Below are 25373 nucleotides of genomic sequence, written 5' to 3' on the forward strand. Positions count from 1 at the left end.
CCAAGCAAAACAGTTCTGTGCTTCTGTGATTCTAAGCTGGTTAGACAGGCTCCCACTTGCACCACAGCCTGGGGCTGGGCAGGTGACTGCTCCATGCAGCACAGTTTGCTGGTGCAAGGCGGCAGGGGTCGTTTTGCCAGAGGGATACTGCTGATTGGTCTGGATGGCTTTGGTTGCTGGAATGACAGCTCCGTGATCCTTCTTATCCAGGAAAAGAATTTCCTCTTCTTGCTGGCTGCAGACCCTCTCTGATGCAGAGCTTTGCCCCTCTGGACTAGGAAGTCTGTAGAAAGCCCACAAGAGATTGACGATTTATTACAATTTTCAGGTAGCTCATCTGGGAAGCTGGAGAAAATCTGCTAGGAAAGGAGTCACCATTTCAAAACAACAAACGAAATAGCAGCATGACTGAGTTTGCACTCCTAACTTTCTTTGCTGTGGGAAAGGATCAGTCTCTGGAGCTTATCTCCTTCCCCTTGCACAGTGCTCCATGAAGCAAAGCATTTCAGTATTCAGCTTCTCTTGCAATTAACATTCTTCTACTGCTGGGCAGAACAGGAACTTTGTTGCTGTCTACCGCATAAAAGACACTGGGACCTGCACTTGGATGCAAGATGATTTTTGGAGCCTGGAGCTAAATTCGTGTATCCCAAAGCCCAGTTTGTAAAAGAAGGATTTTGCAAAGCTTGGAGTGCCCAGAAATGCTTTCAGAATGCTTTAACAGAGCAAACGTTCTCCCTTGGTGCTGTTCATGTAAACCAGCTGCTGGGCAGGTTGTGCTGTGGGGAAGTGTATATGACCTGGAGAAGTCTGCTGTAACCCAGCTGGTGTGAGGACCTGTGCAGGGGAGATGTGCACAGGCTCAGGAGTGGGCTTCACAGCCTTCCTGGGGACACACAACAGAGGCTGCTGAGGATGCATGCAAATGACAGGAGACCTGCATGTGACTTAATTTAATACTGCGTTTATAGCAACTCGAGCTCCATCCCAGCACTCTGTGGAGCCTGTGCTAGTAAAGCTTTTTGCTGCAGTAGAGGGTCAAGATGGGTGAGGTCTGCATCAGTGACCATCACACGCCTGTGGCACCAGCAAAAGTAAGCAGGCTGGGTGAAGAGTGAGGAATATGGGGAGTGTCTTGGGGAGAGCTTTTCCCATCATTCCCCACGGTAACTTCTTGGTACACCCAAGAGAAATCTTTAAAGCGTGATGGTTCCTCTGAGCAGGGGGATATATACCAGGCCTCTGCTCTGCAGACTAATGGTGCCAACTCTTTTAATGCTCCAGCTCATAGTTTTGGGATGATTGAGATGGGCAGCAGAGGATCATGCATATCCTTGGATCACATCCCCTGAATGTCCAGTCTGCAGCACAGGCAGCAGTCTATTCCAAGTAAGGGAGTTTGTCCTTAATTTCAAGTGAAACCACCTGAAAGTTCCAGATTGTCCCCATGATTCCTTACTTCTCAAATGATTTCAGTGTGAGAAGGAAGAACTGATGTTTTTCTCCATGGTCACTCAACATTCATGTATCTGCCACCTTGCTGTTTTCTGGAGGCTTCCCGTTCCCTGGCAGGGCAATTCAACCTTATTAGCACTGACAGCAAGGAGGTGAGGGCCTGGAGAGTAAGGCAGAGCTTTATGGTGTGTTTACAAAAGGTGGTCAGAAAGCTGACACCAGGATATGCAGAAATGCAGCTGCTACATGGCTGCTGCACATGCTGTGGGTTATGGTCCTCTGGAACCCTGCTATGATCTACGTCAGGGACAATCTCCCCCTGGGGGACTTTTTGGTGGGAGTTCATTTTTCCTTTGTTTTGGTAAGCGACATCTCTCTTATCGTGCTGCTTGCAGTTGGTCTGCTCTCAGCCTGCTGAAGCCCCTGAGCCCCGCATGAGGTTCTAGCCGCGCTTCCTCCTGCGACGCCTTCCTCCTCCTCCTCCTCCTCTCGGCTGTGTGTCTTGGCTGTGCCATTCCCTATCTGACGCTTATCCGCTCTTTGCCGCGGGGCTTGCGGGCGGGGGGCAGGTTCCTGCCTCGCACCTCCGGGGCTGAGCCGCAGGGGTGCGCGTCCCGAAGCGCTGGGCGGCGGCGCTCGGGGCTGCAGCCTGCGCTGCGCTGGAGACGGGGCCCTGCCTCTGGCTGGGCCAGCTAAAAGAGGCGTTAAAAGAACAGAAGATAAAGCAGCCCATCCTGCAGAGAAGCAGCTGGGGCGTTCAGCAGTGCTCGTCACAGACTCGGGTACGATTTCATAGAGGCAGGGACATGCATCCACTAGAAAAGTCCTCCAAGGTCCAACCCTTGACCCAACGCCACCATGGCCACTAACCCATGTCCCCAAGTGCCATGGCTACACGTGATTTTGAACACCTCCAGGGACAGTGACTCCACCACCTCCCTGGGCAGCCTGTTCCAATCCCTGACCACTCTTGCGGCAAAGAATTTTTTCCCAATCTCCAACTTAAACTTCCCCTGGCACAACTTCAGGCCATTTCCTCTCACTCTATCACTTGATGCTAGGAAGAAGAGACCAACCCTACCTCACCGCAGCCTGCTTTCAGGGAGCTATAGAGGTCAGTGAGATCTCCTCTCAGCCTCCTCTTCTCCACACTAAACGCCCCCAGTTCCCTCATCTGCTCCTCCCCAGCCCTGTTCTCCAGACCCTTCCCCAGCTAAGATGCCCTTCCCTAATTACAGTTGACTCCTATGAAGGGGTTCAAGGGAGCAGTCAGCACACCAGTGGGTCCCATTTCCTGGACATGTTAACGATGCCTTCAGTGTGACAACCTGTGGTAACCCAGGGTGCTCTCCTGTGTCCCTGCACCCCTCCATTGGGCGGCTGCTCCATACAGCCCACTCTGCCTGTGGCATCCTCTTCATGGGGAACTGGCCCAGATTCATGATTCTGAACTTTAATGTGAGTCAGAACTGTGAATTCACACATGGGAGGGTTTATCTCTCTGCCCACAGTTTACAGGTTGAGGACACAATCTCAGAGCCAGCAAGTGCATTAGCTGGGCATGAGCAGCCACTTGAGCCCTGTGGTAGTCGAGATTCAGCCCTTTTCCAGTCTGAGCAGAGCTGCCCGCAGTGCTGCAGCCTGCTCAGTGCCAAGGGATTGGCATGGAGGAGCCCAGGGGATCTGTCTTGGTTCCCATTAGCTTGGTTTGCCATGCTTCGGTTTTGAACTCAATCACATTGTTTGTAAAAGGGGAGCTGATAAATACTTGTCACCAGGAGAGCAAAGTTACATAATGAACAATCTAGCAGAGGCTGTGGCCTCACTGCAGTTCTCTGGAGTCATTCGATATTCCAATAAAAACACTGGGTGATACCACAAATATTGTCAATGGCTCTAGAAGGTTTCCAAGGGCTATGTCGACTGTTTGCTGCATGCAAAGAGAAATGCATAAGTGGAATCACAGGGAAGAGAAAATTGACATAAATAAATATCATGGGAAAAAATAAAGGAAAGATATTTTCTTTCGTATTTTGAAAGCTCTGGAGGATGTTTTGGGGCAACATGGGAGAGCATCACATTTACCAGATGAGTGAGCCGAGGGTGTCTGTGTGTGCTTGCTCCTGGGCTGTATGCATGCCTGGGGTGGGCTGTGCAGGGAGGTTTAGGTGAAATCTGCCCACAGCATGGGGAAAACCTCTGCTTGTGAGGTCGTTTGTGCCCAGGAGTGCATCTCTTTCCCTGGCCAAGCTGCCACAGCGATGGCAGCCGGAGGATGCTGCAGGCAGGCAGCCTTGCGGGATGGATTACCCACGGCATCGAGAGCCTGGGGAGGGCTTCAAAAGCTGTTACTGGGGCAAGACAAATATTTTCCAGGCATGATCCCACCGTGCCCTGACAAGTAAGCTGTATGGAATGTGTTAATAAAATATAAAAGTTCTGAAAAGGAAACAAATGTTGTGGATGAGAAAACAAGGACAAAATGGACTTGTGGCACCTCCAAAGGCAACAACTGAAAACATATTTACATGGACTGGGCTGCAGCCTCTTGTGTCTTCTGAGCAACACAAACGGCAGTGTGCAGTGCGCCCGGGGCGGCACCCGGGCTTCGGTGTGCCATGAACCCCCGAGTCTCCTCCCGACAGAACGGGGCTTGTCCCTGTTTTACTGAGGCAGAGGTGTGGGCTCGGCTGCTTGGCAGAGCCTTGGTGGCGAGGTCCCAGAGGTGTAGTCCCCATCGTGATACCCCAGCGGTGGCGCATCCTGGTGGTGATGCCTCGGGAGTGGTGTCCCCGGGGCTACTCCCTGGCAGACAGCTCTGAGGTGACCACAAGAGCCCACTTGCAGCCTAGGAAAGATGCAGACCCCCCGGCTGGGGAAGGCTCAGGCGCAAGCCCTGCCGTCCTGCACCTCCTCGGTACTCGCCACCACAGCAGAGGAGGACACAGGGCAGCAGGACTTTTGGGGGCCGCACAAGGAAGAGTTCCTGGAGGCAGAGGGGAGGCAGGGGGGCGGCAGGGGAGGCGGCAGGGGGGGCGGCAGGGGAGGCGGCAGGGGAGGCGGCAGGGGGGGCGGCAGGGGAGGCGGCAGGGGAGGCGGCAGGGGGGCGGCAGGGGGCGGAAGAGGGGCGGCAGGGGGGGCGGCAGGGAGGGGGCAGGGGAGGCGGCAGGGGGGCGGCAGGGGGGCGGCAGAGGGGCGGCAGAGGGGGCAGCAGGGGGGGCGGCAGGGAGGGGGCAGGAGAGGTGGCGGGGAGGTGGCAGGGGGGCGGCAGGGGGGCGGCAGAGGGGCGGCAGGGGGGGCGGCAGGGGAGGCGGCGGGGGGGGGGGGCAGGGGAGGCGGCAGGGGGCGCAGCCCGCCCGGGCCGGCGGCTTCCGGCAGCGGCAGCCGAGCGGTGACGAGCGGAGCGCGACGCGCATGTGCGCGGAGTCCCGGTCATGGCGGCAGCCGGGGCGGAGGCGGGCGGTGTGCGCTGCGCCGTGGCGGGGGCCGCGGGCCCTGCGATGGACGGAGCGGGGGCCATGGGCCCTGCGACGAGCGAGCCTGGGGTCGAGGCGGGAGACACGGGCCCTGTGGTGGCTGAGGCGCCGGCACCGTCGCTGCCGGGGATGCAGCTACTGCAGCAGGGCGCCGAGGCCCACGTTTACCGGGGGCTCTTCCTTGGGCGGGCGACGGTGGCCAAGGTCCGCGTCCCGAAGCGGTACCGGCACCCGGCGCTGGAGGAGCGGCTGAGCCGGCGGCGCACGGCGCAGGAGGCGCGATCCCTGCTGCGGTGCCGGCGGGCAGGTGGGCGCGGGGGCCGGCGGCGGGTCCGGGCTGGCCTGGTGAGATAGACGCCTCGGGCCAGGCGCCTCGCTGGCAGCACTTGTGCTCGGCAGGGCCCCCACAGCAAACAGCCACTTGACTGCTTTCCTGCGTCTGCCTGAAGGATACAGGCAGTTTCCTGTCACGCCGGGGGGCTGCGCTCTGGTTTCGCGGAGTGCCCTGCCAGAGCGTGGGTTGTCCGTGGCCGGAGGGCCCCCGACCGTGTTGTTGCAGGGTCCCGCCCCAGGAGAGGCTGATCTGTCACCAGGCTCGAGATGCTGATTAATTTTAAGGCTGAAGGGTGGTGCAGTGTGGATTGGAAGCAGGGAATTGGCATGGGGCATTGGCATGGGGCATGGGGCGTTGCTAGATGTGGGTCATCAGTGGCCAGGGGTGATCTCAGCTGGCTTGTATTTTGTTGTTAAAATACCCTCTAAATTAATCACTAGCATTTTCTTTGTTCTTCTTTTAAATAGGAATTGCAGCTCCAGTGGTCTACTTTGTGGATTGTGTCACCAACACCATATATCTTGAAGATATTGTAGGCTCCATTACTGTTCAAGACCATATTTACGCCGTGCAGCGCAGTGGCAGTGATGCCAGTGGCCTCCTTGTCTTGGCGGAGAAGATGGGCGAGGTGTTGGCGAGAATGCACGATGAGGATCTCATCCATGGGGATCTTACAACTGCCAATATACTTCTGCGCCCACCCATCGAGAAGCTGGACTTGGTGCTGATAGACTTTGGACTCAGTTTTGTTTCAGGTCTTCAAGAGGATAAAGGAGTTGATTTGTATGTTCTGGAGAAAGCCTTCCTCAGCACTCATCCAGACACCGAATCTATGTTTCATGCTCTGCTGAAGGCCTATGCAGCTACATCTAACAAATCCGGCCCTGTCATCAAAAGGCTGGATGAGGTGCGGCTGAGGGGAAGGAAGAGGTCCATGATTGGGTGAAAACAGCAGGCTTAGGGACAGAGAAGTGTTTCTGCTGGGGTTCTGCGAGTGTAGTTATTTATATTTCCAGTTGGGTTTATGTCACAGATCTCTATTTTGATAACTGCGTCTTCAAATAAATCTGAACGAGTTTGTGTCATAGAGGAGGCAAAGAGATAATGAGATGGGAGCGGGCATGAGAGAAACAGCTGAGGGCCACTGCCATCCTCAGTGTTGAGGATGTCTTGTAGGAAGTGTTTCATAGTGTCATTCCTCCAGAAGGTGCTTCACAGTGTCCTTCCCCTGCCCACTTTCTCTGGTAGAATCGTGCAGAATCATCTTTCTGAGCCTGTGGACCATGGACTCCTGGAGGTAAGACAGATCTGGGGATACCAGGAATCCACAAAAGCTGATCGAGAAAAGCAGAGGTGTCAGTTTGCTTGGAAGCATTCAAATCCGTTAGGCGTGGCTCCACAGGTGATTCTGTGAATTCCAGGGCCTGGGCAGCGCAGGAGCCCAGCGCTAACATAAGGCAGGTGCATCTTCCTGCAGCAGTGATTCTGTAATCTCTCAGTCCAGAGTTGTGCCGCACAAATACATTAACGTTCATCGTGTTTGCAGAGCACAAGCAAGGAATCTGCTGTGAATTGCAGTTTCTGGCGCTTTAGAAGGCAACTTGTGTGGTGATTGCCTGCCTAGGGAGGCCGTGGGCAGAGGGAAGCAATACTGCTGCCTGTTGGTCACCTTCTTGTTACTTGATCTTCTGGATTACCCTAACGGTGAGTGTGCTGTGGCCCAGGGGAAACGCCTCCAACCCCCACAGGAGATGGGCTAGGAGATGATCAGCCCAGGTGCAAGCAGACTGGAGTGCTAGTTGTGTGCTGGGCAGGTGTGTCGACTTTAGTCATTTACTTAAGATAATGAGTTAAACTGAACTACTCAGGTAATGAATTAAATTCAGCTGTGCTGGGCAGCCTGTCAGGGAAGATCCCCCAATGCCTGTGTGGTGGCCCAGGTGCTCTGTCTGAAAGTGCTTGTGTAAAAGGAAGGGCAAGCCCTTCAGGAACCCCCTTCCTCACAGCAGTGTTCTCACCAGTTCATGGCCGTGGCCCTGCCCTTCCATCTGGAGTGGAAAAAGTTGTGAGGAACAACTAGGCTATGTTTGGCACAAGGCTGCAGGGCTTGAAGTCAAGTAGCCAGGACAAACCGCTGCCTGGGGACACGCTGCAGGGACTGGGGCAGGCAGGAGCCCTGGCGCCGTGGTGCGCGGAGTTTCAGGTGAGAAGGGCGAGGCACCGATTCGGGCCTGTGTTTCGCGAGCGGGGGCTGCGGCGGCGGCGGGTGGGGCCGAGGAGCACACGGAGCAGAGGCAGCGGCAGCCTGACTCGGAGCGGTGGCGCCGGTGCAGAGCGCCCGCCCTGGACCCGCGGGGTGGTGGGTTCGCGGTGCGCTGCAAGAGTCCTAGCGCGGCAGGCTGCTCGTGCCCGCGGCGCATTCACCCCTTGCCAGAGCAGTCGGCTGGGCGAGTGCCCAGCCCCGGCGTGTGGGGCCCGCGGGTTCCACCGCTCAGCCACATTTTTCGGGTGAGCTGCGGGGCCCCAGGAGCCGCAGAGCTCCGAGGCTCTGATGGGTTTTATTGCCGGGGCGCCCCGGATGTGCTCCCCCAACACGGAGCCGGAAGGAGCCCGGGCTGGGGGCGAAAGGAGCTCAGTCTGCCGGTCCGGAAGCTGGTGAAGGGTCCCATAAGGAGGCGCTCGGGGCCCTGGCGTTGTTTAGTCTGGGGATAAGGAGGCTGAGGAGAGGTCTCCTGGCTTTCCACAACTCCCTGAGACTTCTCCCAGGTAACAAGCAATAGGACAAGAAGAAACAGCCTCAGGTTGTGGCAGAAGAGGTTTAGGTTGGACATTAGGAAAAGTTTCATCCCACAAAGCGTTGTCAAGCCCTGGAGGATGCTGCTCAGGGCAGCGGTGGAGCCTCTATCCACGGAGGGATTTAGAAGACTTGTAAGTGTGTGCCAAGAGATGTGGTTTAGTGGTGACTTGGCAGTGCTGGGTTTACAGTTGAGCTTGATGAGCTTAAAGTTCTCTTCCAACCCAAATGGTTCCGTGGGGCACTAGGAGCCAGACCTGCTGCTGCGCGCTCTCCTACCTGCTTGGAAAGGGAACGCGACAGTGCAAGCAGCACACGGCCATTTAACGAGGTGCCCCCCTGGTGCCCCAGGGTGGCCTGGAGCACGGCCTCATGGCGTGGTGGGGGCAGGTGGATGAGAGCTAACGAGTCTCTGAATGAGGTCTGATCTGAACCCTAAATCCCAGACCCACGAGGGGTGGCAGCTCGCCGAACCTCCATCTGTACAAACACTGCTCTGGCAGCCTCCTGGTGGTGCCAGGCCTGGGCGCTGTGTGCAGAGCCTTTTGAAGAAGGCTGTTGCTGACTATCATCATGTTTATTAAAGCGCAGCTCTCCCTGCGGGACCGCAGAGCAGGAACAAAGCTGCTCAACTGCAAGTTTTTGTGGCCGGCGCCACGCTCTGAGCTGAAGCCCCGCAGCGGGGCCGGGGTCAGCAGCATGCAGTGAGCTCAGCCCCCCTGCGGTGCTGGTGCGTGGGACTGGCCTTGTAGCAGGGATGCCTGAGCTGGCCCGGCTGAAATCTGCTCTGCCTTGGAGCCTCAAAACAAAGCGGAATGCTGTTGGTCGTGAAAAGCAAAATGTTTTGCCTTTTCACTGCATGATAAAACTCCTCATTATATAAGTAAGTGTCCCTTCTCACACATCCGTGCTGTGGCTTGTTGATCTTTCCTCTGGATCAACCTGATGTCTCCCTATGGATTGTTGTAGTGAGTGCTGTGCTACTGCTGTGCCACGTGAAAAACAGCAGGTGCATGTCCAGCAAAGGAGACCCTCTGGGCCTGCAAAGTGTCTGGTTGTGACTGTGGCAGAAGCTCCTTGGGCAAGAAGCAGGGCAGGTGGAGTTTCCAGTGCTGGTCTGGCTGACGACAGCTTGGCTGGCTGCTGTGTTAGCTCTTGGTGCATGTGCATGGTGACAAGCAGCACTGGGCTGTTACTGTCTCGGCTACAATGCCATTGCACTGGGGATACTCAGAGTTTGTGTCCACTCCTGAAGCATTCTTGTAAGGCAAACAGGACTCCTGTTGGTTGGGGGTTTTTGAACATGAGTAGCTTCTCTGCTGCAAATGCAGTTTAAAACCAGCAGTGCTTTTTGAGAGTTTGCTCTGACCTTGTAAAAGACCTTTGCAACCCAGTTTAGGCTCTTTCTGTTTAAAAGGAAAACCAATGAACTAAACCCTGCTCTTTAAAGTGAAATCAAAGCAGTAATCATTGCAAAGAGGGAAATTATCTTTTTGGTTAGAAACCCGAATTTCTCCTTAACTCAGAGGGACTGTTTGTATTTCCACTGCTGACCAAAACAGCACAGTGGGCAGTGCCAGCCTCACCACAGCGTGAGTCTGGCCATTGAGCGCTGTCACAGCTCTGTGCGACACCAGGCGTGGAGATGTCCTGCCCCAGTTTACCCCAACAGGGTTGTTCTTTCCAGCATCAGTGACTGTGTTGACCTTCATCCCCCCTCCCATACCCTCTTGCCTGCCTCCCCATGGGGTACAGTGGGGATGTGAAGGGTGGTAGCTTATGTGGCCACCCAGCCACTGGAGGTCTCTCTGCCACCATCACTAGGGCTGGGAAAGCCTCTGCAGCTAGCAAGAATGTTCTGTCAACAGCAAATGTGCTGGGTGGACATGGTCACTGGGTCTTTATGCTGCTTCAATCTTCCAGCTGTTAAGAATGAAATATTGTCTCAGAGGACCAAGGCCTGGCCTGGCCTGCCAGGGATTTTACTTTCCAGGAGCTTCCTGTCAGTTGCTTCACCTTGCTGCGCACCTGGGTGCTGCCCAAGAGGCCACGGAGACAGCAGGGTGCGAACAAGCTGTGCAGAGAGGACAATAAAGGAAGTGGACATAGAGCATTTCCTCGGCAGATTGTGCAGGGTTAGGGTTCCCAGGGGAATTGGTGGTTACTGATGGAGTTGCCTTTCAGATTTCTTCTAGTGGGACTGTCACCGGTGGTTTCTTGTGTGGGAGCAAGGAGCCAGCCTGGCCTTGATTGGCAGCAGTAACAGCAAGATCTGGTTTGGCCACTGACACCATCAGTGCAGAACTGAAATAGGAGGATTCTGTGAGTTGCAGACCTGTAGCAGGAGCACCAGTAGAAAAAGCAGACATGAAGGAGAACACAGACATGTATGGCAAAAAGGAGGGATGAAAATGCAGTTGCATAACCTGGGTGTGCTGCTGCCATGACTTTTGGCCAGGGGCTGTGCTGTGCCGGAGGTTGCTCTGTGTGTGTGTGTGAGTCTGTGCATAGGAGCCATAGGGCTAGCTTTGCTCGGTGGACTCTCTTCAGTCTAGGTCTTCATGTCTGCAGGAAATTGACGTTTTCCAGTTTTGCAAGATGCAAAACACTGATAACCTTTTGCAGCCCTTCTCTCCCCTCAGTGCTGATAGGAAATCAAGTCAGTGCAATAAAAGCTCGTTTGTAACCCAGAGTCCACTGTGTGAGGGTCACTGCAGATAAAGAAAGCCTCTCCCTCACCCAAGCACAGGCTGTGTCCCACAGTAGTCTCTTGGGGCACCAGGTAGCTCCTCTTTCCTTTGTGCTAAGCTGAATTTACTCTGTAAGTAATGGTGAGGAATGGCCCAGGAGTGGAGAGCTGTGGTCCCAGTGATGGCCGTGGAGCACAGGGAAGGCACAATGAGGGCAGCTGCTGCGGCTGGCACTGGAATTGGGGGTGATAGAGGCACAGATTACAAGGAAACAAATTTGCTGAGAATTAACATTTAATTAGATTCCAGGAAGGCTGAGTGAGCCAGCATGTAGCCTGCAGGCAGTGCTCTCTGCTGGGAGGTGCTGAGGGCTGAGCTGGGAGGGGCCAGGTGGGATTGTGAAGGGCACATCCAGGCAGGGTGTTCCACTCACCCTCTGCACTGACAGGGGTCTGCATCTTCACCCCAGAAAGAGCAGCCTGGGGCATGGGTGGCTTGGTGTCCTGTGGAAGTTTTGTCCAAGTTACAAGGTTGATGCTGAGGCTGTGCAGAGCTGCAGTGCGTGGCACACACACCGGCACTCGTGCTCCTAGGCTCCGGCCCATGGGCACACTGGGCAAACGGAACCTCGCTGAGCTGTTGTGTTGTTTTGATGGTCTGAATTTTGCTTTCAGGTCTTTATCCATCCACTCTGTCCATCATGCCCACTGCTTGTGCTGCCATAGCTCACCATGGTGGCACTAAGTTGGCACAGAAATGTCCTGCTGTTTTTTCACCGTGATAACTTTCCATGCATGTTGCTGAGTAGCTAAGGAAGGCCAAGCTATGAACCCTCCAGGCTGCCCTGAGCCAGCTCTCTGCTTTCTCTGGGGCCTCAAGAGAAGGTGCCTTTGCCAGCAGGGCTGGGCAGCCTTGGGGCCAGGTGGTGGGTGGATGCTGGATCCTCACTTTGCCAGCAAGCCCTGGCAGTGTCCAGCAAAAGCTTTTGTGTCCTTTCTGCTATATACAGAGAGCTGTGGTGGTGATGCCATCGACCTTCAACTGTCTCCCAAGATAGGAGTGGGGACTGAGGGGTTTGTAACTGTTTGTGCAGTATCAGACATACTCCTTTTAGGGAAAAGAAGGGAACAGTGCGTCCAGACCTGGAGAAGAGCTCATGCAGACAGGGTATGGTCCTGTCTGTATCACTACACTCTTCCTCTCTAATTTCTTGTTGCCTCTGTGCCAGTGGTCCATGGGTTTGGTAGACTGGAGAGCACTTTCCAGCAGGACTTGCTCTTTTATCCAGCACATTTAGCTCCAGCTTCTTTGATGCTCTCAGAGTGACCTGCCCAGAGGCAGTCATTCTCCAGAGAGCTGCTTAACTGTGAGATGGGGAAGGCTTCTCTGCTGAACATGAGTTTTGTACTGCTCAGCTCAGGCAGTTTTTGAGTATATTTTAAAGCCCTCAAAGGGTGTTATTTTGCTTTGCTCTTTCTCTCTCACTACTCAGCTTCATTTAGGCTCCAATTGTGAGAATCCAGGTGATGCAGAAAGCAGAGGGGAAGCCCAACTCCCTTGACTTTGATCTCCTGTTCATTTTAAGAGTGCTCCAGCTCAGTCTCCTGTGGTGTGTACCTCTCTCAGGCTTCCTGCAGACTGAGACCAGCCACCTCTGCAGCACTTGCTGAGACGTCCCTGGGTCCAGGGGAGAGGATCCTGTCCTGCCTCACATACTCTCCCATCTTCTTTCCTTTAATCCTGGTGCAGGACAGAGCTGGCAGGAAAATCTGCCCTCAAAGTAAGAACTGGGCAGCTCTTTGTGTTTTCTCTGACTCATGATTGAAGCATCCTTAACTGCCTGGGTCTGGCCTGATTATCTTAAGGGCAGCCAGGCTACAGTCATATGCTACTTGCTTGCTGGGGCTCAGACTTGTGTGAGCCAAGACTTTGCCTCCTGCCTTTCTGGTATTTCCCATGGCTCTCTCCCTCACTGCACCAGTGGCCTTTGGTTTGGTTGTGTTCACTTCTTTTTAACAGCAAAAAGGCAAAGTGTTTCGCAGGGCATTGCAGACAGCTCATCAGCCCCCAGTCACTGCTTGAATTGAATCATCAAGAGCAACCTCAGCTCCCTGCTTTTCTCCTGCTTTTGAGTGTGTAATGTGGCTATGTGTCCAGGGAGGGCAAATGTTGGAGAATGAAGGCAAATACAGCAATGGACTGTGGGGGCTCCTGCTACCCTTTCTATTGTTTCTCTGTATTTACCTGAAAGGAGGTCGGGGTGAGGTGGGTGCTGGCCTCTTCTGCCCTGTAACGAGTGGCAGGATGAGAGGAAATGGGCTCAAGCTGCACCAGGGGATGTTTAGGTTGGATATTAGAAGAAACGTCATTGAAGGTGCTCTCACAGCCTGGCACAGGCTGTCCAGAGAGGTGGCTGAATCCCCATCCCTGGAGGTGTTCCAGAGAGACAGAGATGTGGTGCTGAGGGACGTGGTTTAGCATCAGCCTTGGCAGAGTTAGAGAAGGGTTGGACTTCAAACGCTTCTGTGATTCCATGGATCGAGGCTGTTATTAGCCAGACCAGAAGCTATGCCACAGCCTGCAGTACACCCATGGTCAAACCGAACAAGCTCTGTGGCTGCCAGTGTGCTTGGGCCAGTTTGGATCATCCTCACTGTGGAAACCCGCTAGGTGCCAGCGCTGCTGGAGAAGGGGGAGATGGGGCGCACAGGGAGATGATACTGGGGACCGGTATGGGGGTCAGGGCGGTGTAACGGGATGCAAGGGCTGCCTGGCGGGGCGGGGCGGTCTGGCGGGGCCCCTCCCGGCGGGCGGAGCGTGGCAGGACCGCTCGGTTCCCGCGGGATAAAGCGGGGGTCGGCGGCGGGCGGTGTGGCGGCGGCAGCGGGCGCGGGATGGCGGCGCTGGGCGCGCTGGTGAAGAAGGCGTGGAGCGTCCGGCGCTACTTGGTGCTGGTGTCCGCGCCGCTGGCGCTGGTGCCCATCCTGCTCAGCCTGCCCCCCAAGGTACCCGCGCCCGGGCACCGGCGGGGCGGGGTGGGGGGAGCACCGCTAGAGGCGTGGATGGAGAGCAGCGGCCGTGGGGCGCGGGCACATGCACCTGCTGGGGCTGCCACCCAGGGGATGCCCGATGGGGGAGCATGGAGCAGGGGACACCAGCGGGGAGCATTGGTCAGGAACGGGGGGACACCAACTGGGGGCACCAAGTCGGGCCGTGGACCAGCAACGCTGCCTCGGGGCATGGACCAAGCTTTACAGCTTGGGGGTGCGAAGAGTGGGCACAGCCTCGGGACGTGGACCGAGGACAGCGCCGTGGTGCTTGTCCTATCTCTCTGCTCGCCTCACGCCTCAGCCCCAGCAGCATCTGCCCCTCGCAGGACTCCTATTGCTACCAGCCAGAGTTTCCCTGTGGAGGGAGGGGACCACCGAAGCCTGCGGTCTGCCTCAGCTCCTCACCCTTCGGCAGCTGCTTGGGAGTGTGAATGTGGGCAGCATGTTGAGGTCAGCTCAAGGGCCAGAAGGGATGGGCAGCGTGAGCTGTATTTGTGTGCCTTACACAACGGCTGTGAGGAACCTGCGGTTCAGAATCACCTTGCACCGAGTGGCACTAACGAGTACTTGTTGCTGATAACCAAGCTGCCTTACTGTTCTTTTTAGCAGTACCCAAAGGGGAGCTGGGGAAACTGAGGCAAAGCAGATCCATGGCCAGCACCACGCAGTGAGGTGTTTGTAGAGTTGGACGGGAAGACAAGTGCCAGTGGCTCCGAGGCTGCCCAGCGTGGCTGTCCCATCCCCTGTGTTGTGGGAATCTCAGGGAGAGAGGGACACTGCCAAGCCAGAGCTGGTTGTGCAGTGGGGTTTGTGCTGCAGGGCTGGGAAATGCCCTGGGAAATGCAGGGCAGCTGCAAGTGCCACCCACACTGCTGTGGACAGTTGTCAGGGGAACCTCTGGCGTGTACAAGAAGGCTTTGTAAGCGAGGCGTCGGTGGTGCTCTGCAGCCCTTGCACAGCTGCTCTGGGCGCTGCTGTCAGTGAGCTGCACATCAGCAACCTGTGGCAAACTTGTGGAGCCTGCAGGCTTTTTGCAGCTGTCCCTTGTAAGTGGCTCTCATGCACCAGAAGGTCAGTGCCTCGAGTGGAGGTCACAGGGCAGTGAACTCACTGGGGAATTTTGTGCTATTGGCTTCTGTATGGGCAGGGTTTCACTCTCTGGTTCTGATTCAGAACCGTTTGAGTGTGACTTCGTTTGCATCAGAGAGTAAGTGATGCTGGCAGTTGGTTATCATGGGGTGAGGACACGAGGGGGACATGCACTTCTGCATGTAAAGAGCTTGGCAGGTGAAACCTTTGTATTCAAGATAGCAAAGAAACCTCACAGTTTAACAAATAAAAATAGAATGGCCTTTGCTGTATTTAATGATGCAATATCTTTCAAGGGAACATTATATCCTCCCTTTCTCTCTTTTTCCCTATATTGCATTATTGGGTGACTTCTAACAGGCAGATACTAAAGGTGTGCCTCGAGAAGCAGAAAGCACAGTACACAGCAGGTGCTTAATGCCTCTGCAGATTCCTGAGTAGGAAAGTGGTGCACTGCTCACTGAGCAGGTGACTTTGATTCTGTTTAATAACATCTTGTTTGACTTGGGCCCTTGCACAGCTGTGAGGTATGGCTGGGGGGTGAGGAGACAACACACTTGTGCCTGAACCACGCAGAGGCTGGATGTGAGAGTAAAGCAGAGATGGACCTGGCGCTGTGCTCAGGGAGGCTCTTGGTCTGGGTGCCCTGCGGTGTTACACAGTCTGTGTGAAGTTTGTGTGTTTGGGAAAGGGATTTCTCCACACGTACAGAAGGAAAAACTCCCTGCAGTGTGCTGGTAGCCTGCTCGGGTGTGAGCCACGGAGCGCCTTGTGCACCATCTGGTCTGGTCAACTCTGCCTTAGCAAAGCTGAGATGGGAAGTTGAAGTGTTTGCAGCTGAGAGGGTCAAGAAGGAGTGGGGCAGCTATAGCAGGGAAGGGGAGGCCCTGGAAGATCTGGCTGGTCTGCCTGCTCTGCTTGGCGAGCTGTTCCTCATGTCCCATGGGTGCTAGGTGCACCACAGCTGGTACCAATGAGGCTGGCTGCGAGTACAGAAGCTTGTGTGGCTCTTAACCAGTGCAGCGTTTGAGCACAGCTGCAGCTTCACTAAGTTCTCCCCGAGTCTGGTGCAGGGGTGACCCTGTAGCTGTGAGCTACCATGCCAGATTGTATCTGTTCACGTTCAGGGGTCAATAGTTCGGCTACATTTCAACACGAAATTCTCTCACTTATTCAGCAAGGGAGGAAACTTTGCTGTTGCGTCAACAGGGGATTAACTTCTGACGTTTGGAGCCTGCTTGAGCTGCCCACTGCAGCCTGAGCCACAGGGGGGCTGGAGAGGAAGGGAGCAGGTTACACTGTTAAAGGTGCTGCAAAGACACCAAGGGGGGACAGATGGGGACTCACTGGGTGGGGGATCTGGGGAGCAGAGCTTGGATGTTATCTTGGCATGTGATGGGAAATGTGTGCCCTCAGCTGCACTGCTGCCGTCAAACAGTTTATGCTGACACAGGGCTCGAGTCCAGCCTCAGGCTCTGCAGGGCAGCTGGGCTGCAAGAGCTGCTGCAGGGGTTCAGCAGCTCCATCTCAGAAGAAATTCAGCTTACTGGGCTGTGGCTGGTGTTACTGGGAGACTGTCCCAGGCATGGCACCCATGGAAAGGAGGCTGGGGCAGGAGGAGCTTCTGAGCATGATGCAGTCATTGTAGCATCCTTGATTCTACTACACACTTGCACATCTGGAGCACGGTGAGTTGGATGGGCCGGAGAGTGCCGTGTTGCTGCTGCCAGGGTCAGTGTGCTGCTCTGCAGAGTGTTGCAGAAGCTGGCAGAAGATGAGTAGTGAGGTTCAGCCCATGCCAGTCTCAGGATAAGGTTTCCCTTCTGATCAGGTGTCTTACAGGCACCTCTTGCAGTACTTTCCTGTCGTGGGGGTTCTAAAGTCAGTTCCCACATCATGTCACCATTTGCCTCCTCCCCACTGAGGTGCTCAGCAATTTTAATCTCCTAAGGGACTGGAGCCATAAAAAGCTACCTGAACTTTGGCTTCAGGGACAGCATTTCACTTGAATCTGGAGACAAGGAAACTATTACCTGAAGAGGGTCTGGCAGAGAACCACAGATGGGTTGTGGATCAGTGTCTGCTTCTTAGTGACTCCTATGCTCTGGCTGCAATGGGTCTGCCACTGAAACCTGCACCTAGATGCCATCTCCCTGGGGACAAGATCCTTTGAGAAAAATCATCCATCAGGTCTGGTCCTGCTTATTGCTGATGAGCTCCAGCTCCTGTATCTGCAAGCTGCTATCAAAGCTCTCGTCAGCTGTCAGCCTGCAGTGGTTGCTCTCCAGATCTCTCTGTAAGTCCCTTTGCAGAGGGACAGTGTCAGGGCTGGTGCTGACATGGGGCTGGTAGCCCTCAGTTTTCTCTAATGCCCTTTGCAGGTTGCATTCATGGAGAGGGAGACTTGCATAAGAGCTTTTTTTCTGCAATCTGCTTTCTCTTAGACACAGAAGCGACATTGCTGGTTGGGGTGGGGGGGATGTTGCTGAGACCTCAGGCTGTGCTCCCCAGACTGTGGCTAGGACAGTGCCATGTGTCTGTCACACAGGACAGCAGAAAGGAATGTTCTGCCTGGAGCCACTTCCCAGGGACCACTTCTCTGTGCAGGGGTCCCTGTGTCACCTCCCACCCTGCTTGCTGCTGAAACGGCTGAAACTTTGTCCCGTGAGTGGAAGTGGCTGTGACCCCCCTTCTTGGAGGGCTGTGAATGATTGCAAAGAGCTCTGTCAGGGCAGGAGGGGCTGGAAGAACTGTTCTGCTGGAAGGGGCATGGGGGGCACTTTTAATGAGCTGTGCAAAGAGCTTGTTCCAACAGCTTCTAATGAACTCAATGTCTACAGCCTCTTGGCTTGGTAACAGCTGAGGCAGCCAAATCTGCTAAAAGGAGCTCTGAGCAGGCAAAGAGGGCCCAGTGGCTTCAGAAAACAGACCTGACTTCCTCAGTGGCCAGAGAGCAACTCAAATTTAACTTGGGCATAATGAGTCCTGATTAGAACAAAGAGAATTCAAGAACTTCTAGAAGAAAAATGGTATTGCTTGCACTGAAAAGCAGAGAACACCAAAGAAAGTACTTTGAGGGAAGGGAGTGATGCTGGGGGTGATGCCAGTGGTGGTCTGGGAGGTGCAGAGGAGCTGGATCCTGGACTGGAGGACACAGTAGGAGCAGGGGCAGGCAAAGAAGTAGTGAGGAGAGGAGCCTGGTAGGGGCCGTAAGGGACTGTGGCCTGATTCTACTCTTCATGCACAAAGTCCATCTCTGCTGTCTGTCCTTGGTGACTTAGAGAGGCCAAATTCACAAGACTGGAAGCAAGATCAGTTGAGATGAGAACTTCAGTGAGGAAAGAGGTGTGACTGTTGGAAGCCTGGAGCAAGCTGGCAGAGAGAGAGGAGCAGTACTAGGGGGGAAAGGGAAGCTGAGAAAAGTCAATACTGATTGGAGGCTAAGAACCACAGTAGAACATGAAAGGGCTGTGGAAGGACTGAGGAAGAAATGCCTAGGCAGGGTGTAAGGGTGCTGAGCAGGGTCTGGGGTGTGAGGCACAGCAGGAATGTGAGCCATGGACACTGCTGCCAGGGGGACAGTGCAGGAGAGCCGCATTCAGCAGAGCACTTTGCTTCTGGACTTGGGGACTTGCTCAGTGCAGTCCTGTGTCAAGAGGCTGTCTGATAATGAAATGTGTTTGTTGTGATAGTAACTAAAGGGAAAGTAAAGCACAGGCACCCACCCCTGGCTGCTGTAAAACCCACAGCTTCAGGCAGCTTCCTTATAGCAATTTCATAAGAGCTACCAGGGCAGTTTCGTGACCAAATAAGCTCTCTGCATTCCTGCAAGTGCCAGGACAGGTGGAGGTCTCCAGTACCACTGGCTGCAGGTCAAGCTGGTCTGAAGTCCCTCTTGGGAAGCAGAATCCAGAAAAGGGCTGGTGCTGGTGGTGTGCAGTTAGCTGAGTATGGCCACCAGGCTGGCGGCCCACGGCCAAAAGGGTTAATGTGGCAGTGGTGGGCATGGACTCGTGAAAGCTGAGAAAGAGCAGTGAGGAGCTACAAGGCTGCTGTTTGCTGAGGCTGTGGGTTTCACCTGACCATCCTTCCAGCCTTGCTGCCACTGCTCAGCAATGGCTTTGGAGCAGTTTCAGGGTGCAAAAAGGGATGTACTGTAGAAGATGATGCAGAGGGCTGAAGCTGGCAGGTACAGATTATCACAGCATCATTTCAGCAGTGACCTTAGTTCACAGGCTCACAGATGTCAGGGGTTGGAAGGGACCCAAAGAGTTCATCGAGTCCAACCCCCTGCCAGAGCAGGACCATCCAATCCAGCTCAGGCCACACAGGAACACATCCAGACAGGCCTGGAAAGTCTCCACAGAAGGAGACCCCACAGCCTCTCTGGGCAGCCTGTGCCAGGGCTCTGTGGCCCTTACAGTAAAGAAGTTCCCCCTTGTGTTGAGGTGGAATCTCCTGTGCTGCAGCTTCCATCCATTGCTCCTTGTCCTATCAGTTAATCACAGGAGCAGCTTACAAAACTTGTGGGCTCACCACCATTGAAAGTGTTCCTTGGTTTCTAACCAGACATGGTGGCTTTGTCTGAAATCCAAACCCAGACCTCAGGGCTGGAATGGAGGCTCCAAAGAGGGGCCCAGTTACCTCCACACAGGGGTCACACCCTCACACTGTGCTCTTCTAGCTTCCCAGTCCAGGAATGTCTGAAGATGTAGGATCTGATGCTACCTCCAGGAGAAGGTGAGCCTCAAGGCCTCTGAGCCTGGGCAGATGTTCTCTGAAGTGCCCATTTCACTTCTGCCATCAGTGTCCCACCTGAGCTTGGTCCATCTGCTCACTTTCTCTGCCCTTCATCTGTCCTGTCTGGAAGAGAGAGAATTGTTCTGGTCTTCTGCCAGCTACAGAGTACAAGAAGTTTAAATAAGACTGATTAACATTTTGTGTCTTTTGAGAGTAATTCCAGAGCAAAATATCTTCCCTGCAGCTCTTCCAGCTTGTGCCCTCGTGTTGCTGGCCCCTTTCTAGGCACTCCACAAATGCCCAGTGGGAGCAAAACAGCTCCGCTGGCAGAGAGGGCTTGGTTCCTGTCCAGATTACATAATGCTCGCAGGAGCTGGGTTAGGAGCACCCAGCTTCACAGCTCCCTTGCACTGCTGGGCAGGCAGGCTGGGCCAGGGGGCAGCAGCACTGTCACAGCTGCAGCACTGTCACAGCTAAGCAAGATGCTGAAAGCCACCAGGCCTCTTTTGCACCAAGCAGCTCTGAGTGGTGCAGGGAGGCTGCTCTTTTGTTACAGCAGTGGGATCAAGGGGCCAAAATATCTCTTGTTGCTGAGATCAGGACCGTGGAGCAGCCTTGTCCCTGTGTGCCTCTGGTTTGCCTGGTCCTGGGCTGGAAGGCTGATGGGCAGCCTGTGATGACCACGTCCCCTGCCAAGGTGATGGAGGCAAACCAGAGCTTGGCAGTGCTTTTAGATAGGGCATCTTTGGGTGCTGGGTCTGTCTGCTGGGGAGGCTGTGGGCCCTGGGTCAGATGGCAGTGGGCTGCCCAGGGGCTGCCTGGGGCTGATGGAGGGCAAAGTGCAGCTGAAGCTCCAGGCTGGCAGTGAGGGCTGGTGGCTTGGCTGTGCCTGAGTGCCACACCTCAGCAAGTCAGTTTGCCTTACCTGACCCACACTGCCTGCCAGCACCTCCTTTCCCTAGGGCACCTCATCTGCCCTGCCAGGGGACCTCCTGCTCCCTCCAGCTCCCCTGCACATGGGAGACTACCTCGTGGCTTGGCTTCTTCTGCAGTAGCTGACCAAGTCCCCCAGCGTGCAAAGTCCCCATGCTGCAAGAACAGGATCTGTGTCTGGAGGAGCAGAGGTCATTCCCAAGGCTCTTGAGCAAGAGGAAGGAGGTGCTGCAGTCCAGAGCCACCAAGCACTTCCCTGGAAATCATTAAATGGTTATAGAATTAACCCAATCACAAGACCCATTTCACAGCTTGTGTGTGCTGCCATTTCCCCCTTGAACTTTGCTGGACTGCTTTTGAAAATCATAAACCCCAAGCTGCAGGGAGGGGAGAGAAGTGGAAGGTGTCAGGAAGGATGAAGGTCAGGGGGGATGGTGCTGCACACAACTATCCTGCTCCTGTTCTGTTCAGGGCTGGTCCCATCTTTGGTGAAAACCTTGTCTGCTGTAGGTGCAGTGTGTCCTGGGCTGGGCTGGATGACAACACTGCAGTGTCCTTTGCCCAGTGCTTTGCTGCTGACCCATACAGGGCTTAAACTTCCAGGAGAATTTCCATCTAGCATAACAAATCTGATGAAGAGCGACTGAGAGAGCTGGGGATGGTTAGAGGAAGAGAAGGCTGAGGGGAGACTTCATTGCTGTCTACAACTACCTGAAGGGACATCGTGGAGAGGCTACTGCTGGTCTCTTCTCACAGGTCATTGGAGACAGAACAAGGGGGAATGGCCTCAAGCTGGGACTGGGGAGGTTTAGATTGGCCATTAGGAAGAAGTTTTTTCATGGAGAGAGTGGTCAGGGACTGGAATGAGCTGCCCAGGGAGGTGGTGGAGTCACCCACCCTGGCTGTGCTTAAGGCTCATTTGGATGTGGTGCTTCGGGCTATGGTTTAAGGTGAATCTTATAGAGCAGGGTCATAGGTTGGACTTGGTGATCCTGAGGGGCTTTGCTGTGCCTGTTGCTGCCACTGTGTTCCTAGCAGCTCTTTCTGCCCTCCTTCGCTGGCTTTTGGTCTTGCTCTGGAGGTTACTGATCGGATTCCTGCTGGGTTTCACTGCAGTGTTTTGCAGAACATTTCCCATACCCCAGACAAGAAATATCTCATACTTGTAGTGAGGTTTTATTGCTCATACTTCAGTCAAAGCCTTACATCAAGGCACTGTTAGATATTTCCAGTTGCCCAGCCCCTGTGAGAGGCAAAGTGTCTTCACTTTGAAGTTGACTTTGGTGCAACTTTCCCTATAGAAAACTGAAGAATATTTTGCCAGTGGGAGTAAAAAAGTGATTTATGTACCTTTAGAGATCAAATGGAACAGAGCTAATGGGAGCAAAGCCATTTCCTTGGTGCATAAAGAGCCAGAGCAAGGAGAAACGATCAGTTGCCACAGGAATAGAGTCACTAATCCAGTGTGAAACCTTTTGAAAGCATCACTCTCCCTTTGTACAAAACTCTGCTCTCCCAGATTTGCTGCTCTGAAGGAAGTGAAGCCGTGGGGAGCTCGTGGGAGCTGCCAGGTGCCAGACTGAGCTGGGAACATAAAGGGTTTGCTTCACACTGTTGCATGTTTGTACTGGGATCTAAAATTAGCACTGGAAATGGTCTTTACATCCAGATCTTGGGAACCTCACTTGAAGTCTAGGCTCTGCCACGATGGACATGTTAAGAGATCAGAGCAGATTGCTCTGAGCCACACAGTGCTTGCAGAGCTGTTCAGGGCTCTGCAGCACTGGAGCTGTGCTAGCAGAGCTGCTTGGAAAGTGCAAAGCCCCAGGGCTAAAAAGAGATCAGGAGTTCTGTTATCCTTGCCACTTTGGCAGACTCTCAGCAGGGATGTTCTGAGGGGCAAACCTCCATGGTTTCACTTTTTATCATCACTTCGTGGGTGTGTTACAGGGTTCGTGTTCGTTGGAGCTTGGAACTAGATGATCCTTGTGGTCCCTTCCAACTCTGACTTCTTCTGTGATTCTGTGTCTGCTCTAGGAGCTTGAGGATGACCACAGTTTAGCTCAGGGCTGGAGTGAAGTTTCTCAGGTGGCCACACAGCTGTGGCTCTACTGTACTTGCTCTGGTGCTGGAGCACTGCAGCCGAGCCCAAACTGTCTGCAGACAGCCCCCAGCCCACTGCTGACCTGACCAGGCCAGGGAGCAGAGTTGTCATCTCCCTCACCAAAGCCCCAGCAAGCCCAGCCTGGGTGCTGGGGAGGAAGGTCTCAGCAGAGGCACAGAGGTGTCTTTGAGTAACAGTTCAACCTGTTCAAGAAGCTGGAAAAGAGTGGTAAAATAAAGAGCTCTGTGGCTCCAAGTAACTCTGGGCTGTTATTTATAGCCCTGTGGGCACTCTGCCCCGCAGGCACTGACAATGTCCCTGTTCAGCCCCTCCGTGACCGACTCCAGCTCCACGCTGGGCTCCCCTCCGTCCTCCTGGGGCTCTCCCCTCCAGGCTTGGAGCTCTCCTGGCTCCTTTCCGTCCCCCGGTGCTCCCCCGTGGCTGTCAGGACAAATGGCTTTGGTCTAGTTTGTGGCTGCCGGGCAGATGAAGGAGTTCGCGGCGCGGGGCGCTGAGTGCCCGCCAGCCTTGGCCGAAGCTGGGCACAGGCCAGCTCCCTGCCCTCGGGAGGCGACGTGACAGCAGGGCACTTGATTTACTGATTTCCCTTGCCATGGAATGGCCCCTCACAGCACTCTGATCCAAGAGGAATCCTTCTGCGTGCCTCCTGTTGTGGCAGCTCGATACAGCCTGCTGAGGATTAGCCTTAGTTCAGCATGGAGGGGCAGATCCTGCTCCCCAGAGCTGCCTCGCTCGGTGCCCCAGAGCACTGCCACCCTGCAGCACCTAAGAAGCTCAGGCAGTTGAGTAGGATTTGGGGTTTGCTGTGGTCTCAGTGGGTTGGTGTAAGTCCTGAACCCAGTGCAGGAGGGAAGATTTGATGGAGATGATCTGAGAGAAGTACTGGACCCCTGAAGGGGCAGTCGGTGCATTTTGCTTGACTCAGTGTCTGCAGGTGAAAAGAGGCCTCTGGAGTGCCCTGGCCCTTACTTTTCTCTCTCCTTCTCTCGCAGGAAGGAAGATGTCTCTACGTGATCCTGCTGATGGCCCTGTACTGGTGCACAGAGGCACTGCCCTTGGCTGTGACAGCTCTGCTGCCCATCGTCCTCTTCCCCTTCCTGGGGATCCTCCCATCTAACAAAGTTTGCCCACAGTATTTTTTAGACACCAACTTCCTCTTCCTCAGTGGATTAATCATGGCCTCGGCCATTGAGGAGTGGAACCTGCACCGCAGGATCGCCCTCCGGGTCCTCATGCTGGTGGGAGTGCAGCCAGCCAGGTGACTATGGGGCAGGGGATTCTATGGGCAACTCAGGAGGCAGCTCTGCTGTGCTGGGTGCCATGGGAGTGTCCCCATGGCAGAGGCCTGGCCACATCACCGCCTTCTTACCAAGTGTATTCAGCTCTCTGCCTTTGCCTTTGCTCAGAGGCCAGCAGAAGCCTTTGGGTCAGACCCATAACTGTGCTGTACCCAGATAGGGGCAGTCTCAGAAACCCTTTTTGCTGCCAGCTTTGCTGTCCCTCCACATGAGCCTTGCATCCTGTAGCTGTGATGTGTCACAGGCCCTGCCATGCTGCAGGCAATCAGCTTTCCCTTTTTTCTCTCTTCCAGACTGATTTTAGGGATGATGCTGACCACGTCCTTCCTCTCCATGTGGCTCAGTAACACGGCCTCCACTGCCATGATGCTGCCAATTGCCAATGCCATTCTAAAAAGCCTCTTTGGGGAGAAAGACAGCTCTAAGGACATGAGCAGGGAAAATGAAGAAAACCAAGGTAACTGAGGCAGGGCTGTAGCATAAAGCAGCTGAGGTCTGTCCTGCTGTCATCAAACGTGCCCCATTTCATTGACTTCACCGGCACAAGTGCCAGGTGTCTTAGCTGCAGCCTGATCTCAGTGCTGGTCCCATTTCACTTTGTTACTGTGGTGGGCGAGTACTGGCATGAAACTCCCTTTGCCCTGTCCCTGCCCCATGCCATGCAGGAGGCAATGCTTAGGAGTTGCTTGGAAAAAGCAAGCAGTGGTGGTGTTGAGCCACCCTGCTCCATTAAGCTGCTGGCGGCACAAGGGACAGTCCAGCTCTGTGGGCATGGCAGTGGTGGCAGCCACAGGGATGCCTTGCTGTGGGGACAGCCAGAGCCAAGGAGGCTGTGGGTAGGAACAGCTGGGCAGAGGTGCTCTGCTGCTGAGACAAGTGAGGCACTGGCTGGGCAGTGGGAGCAGGTGGAGGTGAGGACAGCAGCCTGCCCGTGGCAGCAGGCAGGGTGCCCTGTGCTGGTGGGCTGGAGCTGCCCCTCCTGTTTTCCCGTTCCCCTGTGAAACTGGAGCCTGAGCTGCAGAAGGGAAGGGCTGGCAGGTCGAGCAATGATGTACAAAGTGCTTTGTGGTTTCCCAGATTGAAGCTACTGCTTGGTGGTGTTCTTAAGCAGGCTGTGGACAGGCTGGGCCAAGGGCATGCAGTCAGATAAGGTCTTCCTCCAGACCTCTCTTCACAAGTCATTGATCAAGAATTTGGGCTTCTGGCAGACAGTGATGAGAAACAGCAAAGCAGAGGTGATGTGGTGAAGTTCCTCTGCAGCTACTACTACTGGAGCAGCAGTTGTGGCTTCTCACACTAATTAGCAATTGTTCTGCCTCTGAGGCTGAAAAGCAAAGGCTTCTTGGTTCCCAATGAATCCTGTGGCAGAGAAAAGAATCCTCAGAAGAA

General features: G+C 54.7%; 2 protein-coding genes across 5 annotated transcripts in view; both read left to right on the plus strand.

Annotated features, from left to right (window-relative positions):
• The first annotated feature begins 4857 nt into the window (after positions 1 to 4857).
• TP53RK (TP53 regulating kinase) lies at positions 4858 to 6350 on the plus strand. Its single transcript, XM_064167908.1, has 2 exons — positions 4858 to 5238; positions 5733 to 6350. Exons 1-2 carry the CDS (start codon positions 4890 to 4892, stop codon positions 6209 to 6211), a joined length of 828 nt encoding a protein of 275 aa, XP_064023978.1. The 5' UTR covers positions 4858 to 4889; the 3' UTR covers positions 6212 to 6350.
• Positions 6351 to 6446: 96 nt separating this feature from the next.
• The window catches only part of SLC13A3 (solute carrier family 13 member 3), a 34238-nt gene continuing 15311 nt past the window's right edge, over positions 6447 to 25373 (plus strand). For 2 of the 4 annotated variants that reach the window (XM_064167904.1, XM_064167906.1), the window contains exons 1-3: positions 6447 to 7468; positions 23679 to 23944; positions 24278 to 24441. In XM_064167904.1, coding sequence (XP_064023974.1) covers positions 7349 to 7468; positions 23679 to 23944; positions 24278 to 24441 — 550 coding nt within the window. In that variant the 5' untranslated portion in view covers positions 6447 to 7348. Of the gene's footprint in view, positions 7469 to 7636; positions 8194 to 13585; positions 13755 to 23678; positions 23945 to 24277; positions 24442 to 25373 lie in introns of those variants that run through there. The other 2 variants (XM_064167905.1, XM_064167907.1) reach the window with 2 other exon arrangements.

This window comes from Pogoniulus pusillus, chromosome 29 (genome assembly GCF_015220805.1).
Source record: "Pogoniulus pusillus isolate bPogPus1 chromosome 29, bPogPus1.pri, whole genome shotgun sequence".
Classification (NCBI taxonomy): domain Eukaryota; kingdom Metazoa; phylum Chordata; class Aves; order Piciformes; family Lybiidae; genus Pogoniulus; species Pogoniulus pusillus.

What these genes read in the sequence shown, in the direction of transcription:
- TP53RK (XM_064167908.1), top strand. Translation starts at nt 4,890, where the DNA reads ATGGCGGCAGCCGGGGCGGAGGCGGGCGGTGTGCGCTGCGCCGTGGCG. An exon ending in GCTGCGGTGCCGGCGGGCAG is followed by an intron (nt 5,239 to 5,732) that starts GTGGGCGCGGGG and finishes TCTTTTAAATAG; the next exon opens with GAATTGCAGCTCCAGTGGTC.